This window comes from Cynocephalus volans, chromosome 12 (genome assembly GCF_027409185.1).
Source record: "Cynocephalus volans isolate mCynVol1 chromosome 12, mCynVol1.pri, whole genome shotgun sequence".
Taxonomy (NCBI): Eukaryota; Metazoa; Chordata; class Mammalia; order Dermoptera; family Cynocephalidae; genus Cynocephalus; species Cynocephalus volans.
The window spans coordinates 81,161,133-81,178,431 of NC_084471.1; the positions used below are offsets into that span (position 1 = coordinate 81,161,133).

The 17,299-nt window shown below is 37.7% G+C and overlaps 1 protein-coding gene and 1 pseudogene across 3 annotated transcripts in view; one reads left to right on the top strand and one right to left on the bottom strand.

The window, feature by feature from the left end:
* Positions 1 to 16,850, bottom strand: part of DNM1L (dynamin 1 like) — a 52,176-nt gene extending 35,326 nt beyond the window's left edge. For all 3 annotated transcript variants that reach the window (XM_063076163.1, XM_063076162.1, XM_063076161.1), the window contains exon 1: positions 16,670 to 16,850. In XM_063076163.1, coding sequence (XP_062932233.1) covers positions 16,670 to 16,771 — 102 coding nt within the window. In that variant the 5' untranslated portion in view covers positions 16,772 to 16,850. The remainder of the gene's footprint in view (positions 1 to 16,669) is intronic.
* LOC134360938 (mitochondrial assembly of ribosomal large subunit protein 1-like) lies at positions 3,137 to 3,656 on the top strand (annotated as a pseudogene).
* Positions 16,851 to 17,299: the final 449 nt, after the last annotated feature.

Consider the following 17,299-nt stretch of genomic DNA (forward strand, 5'->3'; position numbering starts at 1 on the left):
GGAATAAATACTCAGACGTTTGTCTACTCTTTCCTCCAGTTCCCTGCCAGAGCTCCTCATTTCCAAATCCAATTGGAAACCAGAGGACACAGGGGCCCATTCATGTTGTCTAGAAAGGTCCCCTATGATGGAAAACAGGAATGCTGAGTGGATCTGGAGGGTCAAATTGAAGATTATGAGGCACATCTGTGAAACCGGACTTTTGGATATTGTTAGGTTTGGGTATCCAGGTTTACCCCCTTGTCATTAAATAAAATGGAGTGCTTTCCATCGTTTTATTTCTGTCTTCTGAAATAATTTAAACAAAATAGAAATTCCCTGTTCTTTATGTTTGACAAAACCTGTCCATAAGAAAATCATCTTTCTCTTTCATTTTCAGATTTTTAGGCATAACTGCTCATAATATTCTTAGAATTTGCTCATTTTTCTTATTCTTAATATTTTATCTTCATGTTTTTTTTCTGACTAGATTTTCCAATTGACAGTTAAATCTGCCTTTTATTGATTCTGCTTTTTAATTTTTTTTATATTGTTAATTTCTTCCTTTTTTTTTACCCTGGGGAAAGGAGAGTTTATCTATTTTTCTTTTTAAAAACTCGAGTTAAATGGGTAGCTTGTTTCTCTATCTTAGCTACCAACACTTGCATCCCCCCGCTCGCCCTGAGTCTCCCATCAGTCACCTCTATCTTCTTTCTTCCACACCAAGAATCAGGATTCTCTTTTTAAATTCTTTTTATTTTCTTTTCAAATTTCTTTTTTAAGTTTTTGAAAATGTTTTCTATTTGTTTTCTTTTGGTTGCTTCTTACTTTGACAAACCCTTATGTCCAGGGATGACTCTCAAAAGATCGCAGCAAGAGAGCTGCTCTGCTACCTATGAAACCCCAACCCAGAAGCAGATGGTATTCTTAAACTGACCCTCCAAGATTTCTAGTGATTGTCTTTTGGCTATTTTTCAATTCTCAGATTTATTAAATGCTCCACTGCTTCCTTCGATTCTTTCAGTATAGATGATAACAATACACAGGTTTTGAAGTTGTTCATGTTTGTACCCAACCTGCTGATATTTGAGGGTCTGTGGAGAAACACAGTCAATTAATATTCTTGTACATGCTGTCCATGTGTTTTTGATTTTTCTATCCTATTTGTTCTGTTTTTAGGGGAAAGTCATAGTTATTTAGGAAACTATTCCACCACTCCTGTCATCTTCCCAGAATCCCTAATATGAACATTTAACCTACCTAGAAATACTGAAACTAATGTTTAGTCTTATACAAATTAGTTTATATTATTCAGTCATAAAAAGGAATAAGGTACTAATAAATGCAATAACATGAATGAACCTAAAAACATGCTAAGTAAAAGCAGTCATATGATTTGTAAAAGACTAAGTAAAAGACCACATATTATTTGATCCTGTTTATATGAAATGTCCAGAATACGCAAATCTATAGACAGAAAGTAAATAAGGTGGCTGCCTAGGGCTGAGGGCAGAGAGGAGTGGGCAGTGACTACTAATGGATAAAAGAGTTTTTTGGGGGATGGGTGATATATTGTAAAATTAGTTTATGGTGATGGTTGTGCAACTCCATAAATATGCTAAAAACCACTGAATTACACATTTCAAATGGGTGAACTTAATGGCATATAAACTATGCCCCAATGAAGCTGTTAAAAAACAAAATAAAGGATTTCTTATACAATACACAAAATGTATAAACCATAGCAGAAAAGATTGATAATTCAACCATAATAAAATTAAAGCTTCTTTTCTTCATAGAAAAAAATTGGGGGAAAATATTTGTGAACCATATAACTGACAAAGAATCAAAATGTATAAATAATTCCTACAAATCAAGAAGAAAAAGATCAATAATCTAACAGAAAATAATGTGCAGAGGTATGAATAGAAACTCACAAAAACAATTACAAACAGCCAAGAAATGTAAGATGCTCAAATTCTTTAGTAATAAGGAGGATGAAATAGAAACCACAAGATATCACAAATAAAAAAATGCGACAATACCAAGTACAGATATAATTAAACAAACTTCACTCTGATGGTGGGAATGTAAATGATTACAACTATCCTGAGGAGCAAGTAGCAGTATCTAGTAAAATTAAATATAAACATACCCTACAGTCTAGCAGTTCCACTCATGATACCTTAGAGAAATTCTTAAACATGTACAATGAGACATTTATAGGAATATTCCCAGTACCATTGTTTACTAAAACTGTTATAGCAAAAAACAGAAAACATGCAAATGTTCCTCAAGAGGACTGTGACGTATTCCTATAATGGACCATTATATAGCAGTGTAAATGAACAAACTAGGAATATGTATGTGTATGTATGAATAAATTTCACATATATAATGACTGGTAAAAAAAAAAAAACAACATTGCAGAGTAACATGCACTCTTGACACCACTTCAGGTTTAAAACCATGTAAAACAATATCTTATATTGTTTAGATTATCTACATATGTATTATATGTATAATGAAGTACATGGGCATGATAAACACCAAATTCAAGAATGTCATCTCTCTCTGGGAAGGAGAGAAATTCAACTGGTTAGTTAATGTTTTACTTCTTAAACTGAAAGGTAGGTATAACAGTGTTCATAATGTTCTTTATACCTTTTTGACATTTTCAATATTTCCAAATAATTTTGTAATGCCTCAGTGTAGTAGAGAAGCTCATGTTGAAGAGGTAATAAAAGGGATTTCACTTCCCTTCTATACCCCAAGCAGGTACTTAGTACAGCCACACAGCTTGGATATGGGTTAAGACCAACTATGTATCCACCTTCCCCTTCTGTACAAGTGATTTATAAGTAGCTTAAGTGTCCAGTTCTGCTGGAAAGCTCAAAGTACTGTACTCAAGTCTGCAAAAGAGGGCTGTAAGCAATTCAAGTATTATTTCAATTTTATTTCACACTATCTTGGACAGGAAATGAAAGGACAATAAAGTATTTTTCCTGTTATCTTTTTCATTTATGTTTCACTCATTTAAAAAGAATGGTTACAGGGGCTATGTGACATGGGGACTTAGAGAACTGCTGTGGCACAGTGAATCTCCCCAGGCCAGCAGCCAGGCTTGCCTGTCCCCAGCCCCCACACAGCCTTCACTATGGTGCTCCAGCTGGAGGAGCAGCCAAACAGGACAGCTGGTGAGGGGCATCCAGAGTCAGGCACAGCAGATCACACTGGTCCCAAGTTTGATATCAATATACTGGTTTCATTTCTGAAGCAATACAATGCAAGAGACATCTGTGTAACTAAAATTCCTCCAGAAGTGAAATATACAGATTACAGGTACCCTGTGACTGGACGTGGAACTTCCACCCAACACTTAAATGTCATGGCCTACTACATGTGAAATGTGCAAATACCTGAAACATAAAAATGAGCCTCATATTAAGATGAATGGGAAGGACACTGATTGGTGCTGTGTGGACTTTGGCAGCACAGTGATTCATTTGATGCTTCTAGAAAGCAGAGAAACCTATAAATTAGAGAGAATTATGGACCCTATGTTCTTATGATGACTAGTTAGCTCAGAGAGCACCTGAGTATTACCTGAAGACTTCATTCTTGGAATAGAAGATGACACTTCATCCCTGACTCAGGTGAAGTTCATATGTGAATAAAATGATATGAACTGCTCGTCATTTCAGAATTGGATGGAATTGCTTCTAGGAAAATATAGCTCCTAAGCCCTACCTAGTTGGTTAGGGCTAACACATTGAAACCAAAACTTTATCATGTTGTCTTTATTGTTTAGGACCCAGCAGGAATTTTGGAGATAGCACTGGCCACTATATTTAACTTGATCTCTTTGCTCAGATTTTAATTAATTTTTGCTTAAGTGTAAATCTTACTCTGTAGAATGGAGTGACCAAAATTTTAAAAAATAAAACAAAAAAACACATCATCACCCCCCCAAAAAAGAATGGTTACAGTATGGATGATCATAATTTCCCTAGGAACTCTAACATTTCTCCATGCATCTAACATTTACTGTTGCAGATTGGAAGTCTGATGCCAGACTGATTCTCTTTCCCTTTTAGGAAACCTATTTTTTCCCTCCCCTTTCTATTTAGAAGCTTGTAGTGTTCTTTTTTGTTTTGTTTCTATCTCAGAAATTTAACCAGAGTATGTCTCTTCTTTCATTTACGTCCAGCAATTGAGATCTGAAGATATCTTACAAGAGCTCTGCAAAACTTTTGCCTATTATTTGATTACTGTTTCTTTTGTCATCTGCTCCAAGTGCTCTTTCCCAATCAACTATAATAAGGATTTTGGCTCTCTTAACTCTCATCTTCAAGTCTCTTATCCCTAATAAACTCTATAACATGTTTTTGATCTGTTTTTTAGGAGAATTCCTCAAGTTATTTTTCTATTTGATAAATTAAGTTTTCAGCAATTTCAGTGACTACTGCGCTTCTCAATCATTCCTACTCTGCCATTTTGTTCTTCCTTCTTAAATGAGATATCTCACAGAGAATACAGTGCTTTTTAACATAGCATCTGACAAAGAATACTTCCTCTCTTCAAATCTATATTAACCTCATTTTATTACTCTAATTAATTGCCATAGCTGCCTCCTTTATGGCTCTGTATTTTCAATTATTCATATATACAGTTGACCCCTGAACAAAAGGGGTTTGAACTGCATGGGTCCACTTATACACATTTTTTTTCTCAATAAATATTTTGGAAAATTAACCAAACAGTTAAATATCCTACCTAACGGCAGGCTATTACTAACAACTCATGGGAGCCCCCCAAGTCCTCGCTGGGCACAGTATGCACAATGTGGTGCAGTCGCAACCTGAGGAAAAGTACACAATGTACTCAAACAGTAGTTAAGTATTAGGTTTTGGGGGAGTCAAAAGTTACGAGCAGAGTTTCAACTAGGGGGGGCATCCCTAACCCCTGCATTGTTCAAAGGTCAACTGTGTGTGTGCTACAAGATTTTTAAGACAGGTTATTACGTATTGAGTTGAATTGTCTCTCCTCCAAAATCCATATGTTAAATCTCTAACTCCCAGTCCCTCAGAATGTGACTATATTTACAGACAGGGCCTTTGAAAAGGTAAATAAGTTAAAACAGTTAAATAAGTTAATAAGTTAAATAAGTTAAAAAAAATTCTCAGAATGTTCTTAGAAAGGTCAATCTTATTTAAAATAGTTAAACTAAAATGCTTTTACCTTGTATAGCTCAAGCCCTTCATCTAATGACAAAATATAAATCTGAAATTTAAACCACTTCATAATTTGTGGTGTTAAAATGTGGTTCTTATATTGAACTCATCAATAATATTAATACATCAACTATCCAGAATCCAAACTTTCCAAAATGCTGTTAGACATAATCCTTTGGGAAGAATTTTTTCTTGCTTATGAAACTATAGGCTCAGTGCTCTCAGAATCATAGAAGAAAAGAGTGAGAGATTCAGACGTTTAATAAGGCCATGAACTTGACAGCAAAGGTAATATCCATAAAAATCCCTACTTTTTCCATAAAAGCAGAAAAGCATGAGACAAGTTACATAAATATACAGTTCTAAGAAGCCCAATGAACTCAAAACAGGATAAATACAAGAGAAATTCATGTTGAGACAAATTATAGTCAAACGGTTGAAAGACAAAGACAAATGTTGAAAGCAACAAGAGAGAAGCAGAGAAGGTACTCATTATGTAAAAGGGATCCTCAATAAAATTAAAAATAGATAAAATAGATTTCTCATCAAAAAGCATGGGAACTAGAGGCAGTAGGATAACTAAAGTGCTGAAAGAAAAAATTTGTCAACCAAAAATTCCATATTTGACTTTAGTTTTGCTAAGATGTAAATACTCCCCAAAGCAATCTACGGACTCAACATAATCCCTATCAAAATCCCAAGGGTCTTGTTTACAGAAATGGAAAAGCCAATTCTAAAACTGATATGGAGATCAAGATGATGGAACAGACAATTCCCAGGGTCACTCTCCCCCACAATCAATTGACTTACAACTATTTAAAGAGCAAAGACTGCCAACCTGGGAATGCTGGAGCTCAGGGGAGGAGGAGGAGAGACTCACAGAGTTCATGAAGGCAAGAGAAGCTGCAGTGTGAGGGAGAAGGGACCACTCTGACAATTTCCAGCCTGGGCCACTTCAGGACCAGCCTGGTGAGGGGTGGAAAGAAGTTGCTAAGCATCTGCAGTGAAGAGGGTCTCAGAGTGCACCATGCCAGCACCCAGGCCAGCAAGACCACAGATAGGGTTCCCATGTGCCCACATAGGAGTAAGGGGCCATAGCCAATGGAGGAAAGGAGCAACCCAGAGGCTGGTGAGTCATCGTGAGGAACTCACACATGGCTCACCCTACAAGAAGCACTTGGCGGGGGCTAACCCACTGGGGTAACAAAGGAATGCACTGTGGGCAGCTGATCTACCTTCCAACTGGCACAGGCACACTCAGTGGAGACTGGTCAGGGAGACAGAACTGCAGGGAGCATACTTTGCTGCAAAGACTTAGTCCCAGGCCAGAATTACCACAGAGCCCAGGTGTAACTGACTTCACAAGACCCAGAAGTGATTAAAAAGCCAAAAACTAAAATCTGATCCACACAAAATGCATTTCCAAGAGAATCAGCAGCAAAGCAGCAATTTAGCTCAACCACAGGGCTCAAAAAGGAAAAATGGATCAACAAAAAAACAGAAAAAAATTTAAAAATGGCAGTAACAAGTCCCTATATATGAATAATAACTCTAAATGTAAATGGATTAAATGTCCCAATTAAAACACACAGAGTGGCTCAATGGATTATAAAACAAGAACCAACAACATGCTGCCCAGAAGAAACTCACTTCACCTATAAAAACACACACCAACTGAAAGTGGAGGGATGGAAAAAGATATTTCATGCAAACAGAAACCAATAAAGAGCATCAATACCTATACCGACATCAGACAAAATAGACTTCAAGCTAAGGAAAATAATAAAGATAAGGAAGATCATTATATAATGATAAAGGGATCAATTCAACAAGAGGATATAACAATTCTAAATATATATGCACCCATCTCCAGAGCACCCAGTTATATAAAGCAATTACCATTACACCTAACAGGAGAAATAGACTCCAACAAAACAATAGTTGAGGACTTTAACACCCCACTTTCAGCAAAGCACAGATCATCCAGATAGAAAATTAACCAGTAAACATCAGAATTAATCTCTACTATAGAGCAATTGGACCTAACAGACATATCTAGAACACTTCATCCAACAGCTGCAGAATACATTCTTCTCAGCAGCACATGGAACATTCTCTAGAACAGACCATATGTTAGGTCACAAAACAAATCTCAACAACTTTTTAAAAACTGAAAACATAAAAACTACCTTGCCTGACCACAATGGAGTAAAACTATAAATCAACAACAAAAGGGACACTAGAAATCATACAGATACATGGAAATTAAACAGGCTCCTATACAACAAATGGGTCAAAGAAGAAATGAGAACCCATAACACATTAAAAAGATATTCACCATGATCGAGTGGGATTCATCCCAGGAATGCAAGGATGGTTCAACATATGTAAATCAATAAACATGATACATCACATCAAAAGAATGAAGGAAAAAAACCATACAATCATTTCAATAGATGTGGGAAAAGCATTTGATACAATCCAACACCTCTTCATGATAAAAACACTCAACAAACTTGGTATAGAAGGAATGTACCTCAACACAATAAAGGCCAATTACAACAAACCCCCAGCTAATATCGTACTGAATGGACAAAAAATTGGAGGCTTTTCCTCTAAGATTTGAAACAAGACAAGGATGCCCTCTTTCCCCACTCTTATTCAGCATAGTACTGAAAGTTCTAGCCAGTGCACTAAGGCAAGAGAAAGCAGTAAAGAGCATTCAAATCAGAAAGAAGAAAGTCAAACTACCGCTATTTGTAAATGACATGATCCTATACTTAGAAAACTCAGAAGACTCCACCAAAAAATTACTAGCACTAATAAATGAATTCAGTATAGTGGCAGGACAGAAAATCAACACACAAAAATCAATAGCCTTCCAAACACCAATAATGAAATAGCCAAAGAAGAAATCAAGAAAGTAATCCCATTCACAATAGTTACAAAAAAAAAAAAATATATCTAGGAGTAAATTTAACCAAAGAGGTGAAAGACAACTGCAATGAAAACTATAAAACACTGGTGAAAAAAAAATGAAGAGGACACAAATTAATGGAAAGATATCCTATGTGCATAAGGTGGAAGAATTAACATTATCAAAATATCCATATTACCCAAAGCAATCTACACATTCAAGATAATCCTTATCAAAATACCAATGACATTCTTCACAGAAATAGAAAAAATGATCTTAAAATTTTTATGGAACCACAAAGGACCCTGTATAGATAAAGCAATCTTGAACAAAAAGAACAAAGCGGGAGGCATCACACTTCCTAACTTCAAAATACACCATAGAATATAGTAAGCAAAACAGCATGGTACTGGCATAAAAATAGACAAATAGACCAATGGAAAAGAAGAGAGAGCCCAGAAACAAACCCATGCACTTACAGCCAATTGATTTTCAACAAAGGTGCCAAAAATATACAGTGGGGAAAGGACAGTCTCTTCAAGAAATAGTGCTGAGAAAACTGGATATCCACATGTAGGTGATTGAAACCAGACCCCATCTCTCACTGTATTAGGATTCTCCAGAGAGAGAGAAGCAATAGGATATGTTATAAATATATGAGAGGGGATTTATCAGGGAGATTAGCTCACACAACTGTGAAAAGAAGTCTCAAGATAGGTCATCTGCAAACTGAATGTCAGTAGCATGGCTCAGTCCAAGTCTGAAGGCCTCAAAACCAGGGAAGCCAATGGTGTCCTTGGTGTAAGTCCTGGAACCCAAAAGCTTAAGAGTCTCAAGCTCTGACATTGACAGACAGGAGAAAAGAGTGTATCCCAGCTCCATGGACAGAGAGAGAGCTTTGCCTTTTCTCTCCGTTTTTTCTTCTCTCCAGGCTCCCAGCAGATTTGATGGTTGCTGCACATATTGAGGGTGGATCTTTCTCAGCCCCTCCACTCAGGCTATCAGGTTAATACTTTCTGGAAACACCCTCATGGATACACCTAAAAAGATACGTTGACCAAGTTTCTCGGCATTCGTTAATATAATCAAGTTGACACCTAGAATAACCATCACACCTAGAATTAGCCATACACAAAAAATCAATTCAAAATAGATTTCAGGCCTCAATTTAAAGCCTGAAACTATGAAAGGGAGACAACATAGGGGAAATGGTACACAAAATGGGAGTGGGCAGTGCTTTTATGAACGATACCACAAAGGCACAGGCAGTTAAAGCAAAAATACACAAATGGGAATACATTAAACTAAAAAGCTTCTGCACAGCAAGGGACACTATTAACAAAGTGAAGAGACAACCTACAGAAGGCAGGAAAGTCTTTGCAACTACACATCAGACAAGGGGCTTCTATCCAGAATATATAAGGAACTCAAACAATTCAACAGCATAAAAATAAACACCCAGTTTAAAAATGAGCAAAGGACCTGAACAGACGTTCTCAGAAGACATACAAATGCCAATGAGCACATGAAAAAATGCTCAAAATCACTTTTCATCTGGGAAATGCAAATTAAAACCACAATGAGATATCTTCTTACTCCAGTCAGAAGGGCTATTATCATCAAGACAGAAAACGACAAATTCTGGTGAGGATACAGATCTGACATTGCTGGTGGGAATGTAAATTGGTACAGCCATTGTGGAAAACAGTATGGAGGTTCCTCAGAGAACTAAAAATAAATCTATCTTACAACCTAGCTATCCCACTACTGGGTATACACCCAAAGGAAATGAAATCAATATATCAAAAAGATATCTGCACTCCCATGTTCATTGCAATGCTATTTGCAATAGTCAAGAGACGGATTCAACCTAAATGCCCAACAACAGATGAATGGATATGGAAACTACTGTATATACACAAAATGGAATACAATTCAGCTATAAAAGGAAATCATATCCTATCATTTGCAGCAACATGGATGGAACTGGAAACCATCATGTTAAGTGAAGTAAGTCAGGCACAGAAAGACAAACACCACATGATCTCACTCATATGTGGAATCTAAAAACACACAAACAAACAAACAAAAAGAGTTGTTCTCTTAGAGGTAGAGAGTAGAATAAAGATTACCAGAGGCCAGGAGGGGAAGAGGGAGAATTGGTGGATTAACAGGTACAAACTATGCTATCTACCCTAAGTGGATCATTATGCAGTATATGCATACATTGAAACAACACACTGTACTGCACAAAAATAAGTAAATTGGAAAAAAAATTTTTATTTAAAAAATTAAATAAATAAAATGTTTGGTCAAGTAAAAATAAATAAATAAATAAATAAAATACAGTTCATAGGGAATGGCAAGGGATCCCAAATAGCCAAAACAATCTTGAAAAAGAAGAACAAAGCTGGGAGAATCATATTCCCAATTTCAAAACATACATACTACAAATCTACAGAAATCAAAGTAGTGTGGTACTGGCAAAAAAGATGGGCATATAGAAAAGAACTGAGAGTCCAAAAATAAACATACATCTATGGTCAAGTTATTTTCAACAATAGTGCTGATGGAGTTTAGATGTACTGTCTTTCCAGAACTCACATGGAAAGCTGATCCCCAGTGTGACAGTTTTGGGAGCTGTTTGAGTCATGGGGATGGATCCCTTATGAATGGATTAATGCTCTCCCTAGAGGATGGGGGTAGTGAGTTCTTGCTCTTGGTTCCTGTGAGAGCTGGCTGTTTAAAAGACCCTGGCACCTCCCCTCTCTCTCTCTCTCTCTCTCTCTCTCGCTATCTCTCGCCATGTGATCTGCTTGTTCCTGCTGGCTGCCTGCCACTTCCTGCCATGAATAGAAGCAGCCTGAGGCCCACTCCAGATGCAGCTGTCCCAGAATCATAAGCCAAATAAACATCTGTTCTTTATAAATTACCCAGTCTCAGGTATTCTGTTATAGCAGCACAAAAATGGACTAATACAAGTGCCAAGACTATTCAGTGGGAGAAGAATAGTCTCATCAACAAATGGTGCTGGGTCAACTGGATAGGCATATGCAAAAGAATAAAGCTGGACCAATATCTCATACCAGACAAAAATTTACACAAAATAGATTAAAAGCCTAAATGTAAGAGCTAAAACTATAAAATCCTCAGAGAAAAAAACCCATAAAACAATAAATAAAATAATAAATCTTCATGACCTTGGATTTGGCAATGTCTTAGATACGACACCAAAAGCACAAGCAATGAAAGAAAAAGTAGATAAATTGGACTTTATCAAAATTAAAAACTTCTGTGCATCAAAGGACACTATCAAAAAAGTGAAGACGACCTACAGAATGTGAAAAAATATTTGTAAATCATATACTGTTAAGGGTCTAGTACCCAGAATCTATAAAGAACTCTCAGAACTCAACAATAAAAAGACAAATAACCCCAACAAGCACATAAAAAGATGGTCAACATCATTAGTCATTAGAGAAATACAAAGCAAAACCACAATGAGATATCACTTCAAATTAAGATGGCTAGATTCAAAACAACAAATAGTAACAAATGTTGACAAGGATATAGAAAAATTGGAACCCTTATATATTGCTCGTCAGAATTGTAAAATGGTACAGCCACTATGGAAAACAATTTGGTGATTCCTCAAAAAGTTAAACATAGAATTACCATACTACCCAGAAATTTTACTCCTAGGTATATACCAAAAAAACTGATAACAGGTACTCAAACAAATACTTGTACACAAATGTTCATAGCAGCACAATTCACAATAGCCAAAAGGTAGAAACAACCCAATTGCCCATCAGTGGAGGAATGAATAAACAAACTGTGGTTTATACGTACAAGGGTACTTCCAAAAGTTCATGGAAAGATTCACATTATCTTTCAATTCTATTTTTCCATGAACTTTTTGAAGTACCCTTGCATAATGGAATATTACTTGGCTACTAAAAGGAAAAGTACTGATACAGCTATGATGAGAATTAACCATACTATGCTAAGTGAAAGAGGCCAGACATAAATCAGTACAAATTCTATGATTTTATTTCTATAAAATATCCAGAATAGGTAAATCCATAGAGAGAGAACACAGATTGGTGATGGCGAGGGGGTGGGGATAAGGAGGAATAGGAGGTGATTGCTTAATTGGTATAGAATTTTCTTTTGTGATAAAAATGTTTGGATATAGTCAGAGGAGGTGCTTTCACATTATGAATGTACTGAACACCAATGAATTATATACTTTAAAATGGTTAAATTTATGTTATGTAAATTTCACCTCATTTTTTTTTTAAGTTAGGAAAAAAGGAAGCAATTAGTGAACTACAAACTGTGAAAAAAAGAAAAGGGAAAAACCTAAGTTTACCTAAGAAAACAGTGCATCAGGAGGAATAAAAACTATAATCAATATTTGGCCCCTAATTACTAAATTTAATGAAGCCATCAACACTACAGGGACAGGATAAATGTATGCATATCAGGCAGGAGAGGCCAAGATTTCAAGTTGCTAAAATGTAGATACAGCTCTAAGGGAAAAAAGGAGGAGGCATCAAACTATTCGAAAAGAGTTGGCTGTAGGAGAAGGAAATGGAATAGGGGTATAAAGTTCCTTTTTTTATTTCCAAATAAAGAATTCCAGAGTGATTTGGTGCTTTAACAAAAAAGACAGTAACAAGTGTTGGTAAGATTGTGTAGAAACTGGAACCCTCATACACTGCTGTAGGGAATGTAAAACAGTACAGCCAATATGGAAAACAGTTTGGTAGTTCTTCAAAAAGTTAAGAGTTAACATATGACCCAGCAATTCTATTCCAAAGTATATACACAAGAGAATTGAAAACACATGTTCACACAAAAACTTGTAAATGAATGTTCACAGCAGCATTATTGATAATAGCCAAAAAGTGGAACACAACCCAAATGTCCATCAATTGATGAATGGATAAACTATGCATATCTATACAATGGATATTATTCATTCATAAAAATGAACGAAGTACTAATATATGCTATAGCATTGACGAGCCTAAAAAAGATTATGTTGAGCAAAAGAAGCCAGACACAAAAGACCACATATTGTATGATTCCATTTATATGAAATGTCCACAAAAGGCAAACCATGAGAGACAGAAAGTAGATAAGTTTGCCAGGGGATGGGGAAGGGCAAAATGGTGGAGTGAATGCTAACAAGTACAAAGTTTCTTTTTTGTGTCAATGAAAATGTTCTGGAATTAGATAGTGGTGATGGTTGCACAACCTTGTGAATATACTAAAAACCACTGAATTGTACACTTTACAATGATGACTTTTATGTTACGTGAATTATATTTCAATTTTTTATTTTTTTATTTTTTGGCAGCTGGACTGTATGGGGATCCAAACCCTTGACCTTGGTGTTACAAGGTTGCGCTGTAAACAACTGAACTAACCAGTCAGCATCCCCAATTTTTTAACGTTAATAAAAAAAGTTGGTTTGCAAATTGGTCATTAAAACCCATATCTGTTTTCCTTTTACATTTGCCTGAGTGCTGAAATCGCTGAAATAAAAGGCAAAGTGAAAAGTGCATTACTAGCAATGCTAAACCAGAGTCTCAGATTAATGTCATCTGCATTGGGATGCCTATACTGGGTGGTGGTGTGGATTACATACCTGGAGAGCTCCCCCAATTCTCAATTTAAGAAATAGTGATTAAATTTCCCAAGCTGAGTCACAAAAGTTGTGTTAAGTCTTATCACCTTCTCCACTTGCAAAGTACACCATGGTCTAAAAAGTATCAACCTTCTCTCTCCCCATTCTCTGTTCTTTCCACACAGAAATCCAACTACAGAAAAAGAAAGTAATTTATCTAGCTAAATCATTAAAAATGTGAATGACAGCTTTAAAACATGATGTCCTCTCCTCAATTATTCCAATTCCCTAGCCCCCAAATAAGTATTATTTGGGCAATTTAAGAATCAGTTTAAAACATTTAGGATTGGCAAAGTTTGCCTTGGAAGTGATATTTTGAAGCAAGAATGCCACCAAAATCAACTTGGTACTGGACGGTGGTATGCCTTTAGACTCAGTTCCCCAAATTATTCCTCCTTTTTCCAATATCAAGCATTTCAAAATTCAACGATTCACTAACATACTTCTCAAATTAGGATTTATGAACATCTGCATCTGAATCACTATGGTGCCTTACCCACCCACAGACTTATAAAATAAAAATCTCTGGAGATGGGATCAAGAAAATTTATTTTCAAAATGATTCTCATACACACTCATGTTTGAGAATCACTGTTTCTAAAAAGTTCAACAAGATAGGATCTGCAGCCATTTAAGTATAGGTAATGTGTAAGAATAGAAACTATACCTGTATTATGAAGACATGCTCACTGCAACTGAAAAGTCTACTAGTCAGAACTAAGCACAGAACACTTATGTCTGGAACTCATTCACTGTACACAACCCCATTAAAATTAATGTGAGGTGTGCGCTGTATATAAGTTACACAACATCAAAGAGTAAGAATGGCATAGATGACAAAGTAGTGGTCTACTAACCCTCAGAGCAAGCAGAAGATTTTTTTTCCTACACATTGATGAAAATATAGGAAAAAGAAAGTCTCTTTATTTCTTCTATAACTGAATAATAAAGGATTGAATTTCAGCTAATAAGGACGCAGAGATAATCCTCATTAAAGCAAGTCAAAAAACTAATCCTTAAGAAATTTCTAACATCAACACGCAAATGTGGCATATAACTGTCACTACTAGGATGGTTTTTGTTAGCACATGCTAATGGCTTTCAGAAGGATGGGATCTTTTCTCCCCTGCCCCTCTCGATTTTGCCAACTAACAGGTTTACTGGCTGAAATAAACTATTTTGTGTAAGAAAAATCCTTCTTGATTTTAAACTATTTATGCTGACACACTATAGCCCTGATTCTTTTAGTGCTTCATGCTTTAGAAGCATTGAGAATCTCTTTTTAAAGTACATGAAAAGTTTATGGTCTGCAAATAGGCAACACTTTCGAATTACTACCAAATAAGATTTAATTTATATCATCTCCTCTAATTTTGTTTACAAAGACAGATCAGTATTGATGATAAAAAGTTCCAGTGTTCTAAAATACAATTTAGTTACAGTGAGCAATATTCATTTATTCAAAATATTTATAGAGCACCTACTGCACACCCCGGACTGAACAAAATATGCTCAATAAAAGTATTGCTTGTGATTTATTGTTTGACAATTCAGAGTCTCCAATCATTACAAATAATAAGTGTTATAAATACTAGAATATGTAGGCAGAATTGAGCAGAATCCATACCAATCCTATAGCAAACCAAGGAAGTTTGTTTCTAAAATAATTTTTATTACTTTATTTAACCCCCCTCCCCCCCCCCAAAAAAGTATGGGATGTCTGTGGTTTCCAAGGTTCGAAATATTTGGATATCCTCTAATACTGTGAACATTAAGTTCCTTCTCATAATATTTATACTCTACACTTTCATTTTATAGCAAGATGTAGCGATGCACCTCATGGAAAATAATGGAAAACAGTCAGCTTTTCAACAGAAAAGATACAATTAAGAAATGAAAGCACTTAAAATCGGTATACCTATATTAAGTAATCTCTAAAATGCGTTTGTCCGATCTCTAATAAAAGTGCTACGATTCCTCTTTGGTCAAGAAAAGCAAGCAAGCAGAGAAAATGAAATTTATACCTCTCCTTTGTCATTCTAGAAATAACATTTATTTCTCAACATTTATGCATATAAAAAATTATGACTTGTCTGTAAGAGAGCCAACATGAAAAGACAAGAAAACTTGATGCCCAATTTAGGTCACGATCACAGAACTGTGAAAGACAAAAATTACAGCCTACGCAGAAAAATTGGATATTCCTTCCTAACAGCCACAGAACTCCAGGTACATGTGGGAATTTTTTTTTTTTTTTTTAACACTGCTTCTGCCTTCTCGAGACCTGCAGGGGTTACACTGCAGGAAAACACTCAGACGCTACACAGTAGCGGGCTCAGGGTCGACGTCGCAGTCCCAAAACTTACTCTACAGTCCCTGAGCAAAGCGAGGAGAGAAATAAAACACCCTGCCGCCCCGAAGCCAACTGAGACCGGGATAGCGAGCCCACCACGAGCCCGGAGCGGCCCCGCATGCCCCGCGCGTCCCCCAGGTGCCCTTGGAAGCAGCGGCCCACGGACGAAGCCGCGCCCGTCCCACAGGACTCCCAGTTCCGCCATCCGACCCGTCCTTCCCGCACACCGCCCCTGGGACTCGCTGGGCCCGCCGGGCCCGCAGTGCCGGCTCCTCCCCTCGCCGCCCTGCTGGTCTCCGGATTCTCCGCCCGGCTGCAACTCAGCCCCGGCCAGGCGGGCGCGGCAGACCCTGGAAAGCCCTGAGGCCCCTAGCAGTACCCTCCTCCCACGGGCCGCAAAGGCTGGCCCGGGAGTGTGCACTGCCGCAGCCCCCACCAGGCCCGCGTCCGGGGATCCGGCCTAGGCGAACGCCGCCCTCGTCTCTCACCTGCGTTCCCACTACGACAATTTGAGGCAGCTGGATGATGTCGGCGCCCACCGTGTTGAAGACGTCCTGGAGCTTGTTGATGACAGGAATTAGCGCCTCCATGACTCCGAAAACAAGGGACCCCCGCCCGGCCAGCCGCAGCAATGAATGGGTCCGAAGCCCAGAGCCCACCTCCTTCCTTCTCTCCTCCGCCCTCTCCTGGAGAGCCCGCACCCATTGGACCCGGCCCGCCCGCTACCTGCCCCTCCCGGCAGGCCATGCGCTACGAGGGAGATGGAGAGAAACAAAGCTTGCCGGGAGTTGTAGTTCTGGCACGGAGGAGCGCTGGAGCCTACCAGTTCCAGAAGGCTGTGCGGCATGGGCGGGCCCTGAGCCTGGAGCGCGGGGTTCCTGAGGTGGGGATGCTCTCTGGCTCGTGACTGAAGGCTAGGGAGCGAGGCCGCGAGAGCAGGAGGGAGGAAGTATATTTATGCCTGTCCTCGAGGCATGCAGGACGTGGAAAATGCTGAGTGTGAATATGTTTTAAGTACAGCGATGTCTCTTTTATCCAGAGTGTCATTTCTTAAGAGGACGCTTTCTCAAGAAGGACGGATTGGAAAGGCTTAAAGAATAGTTTATGGCCACAGACAC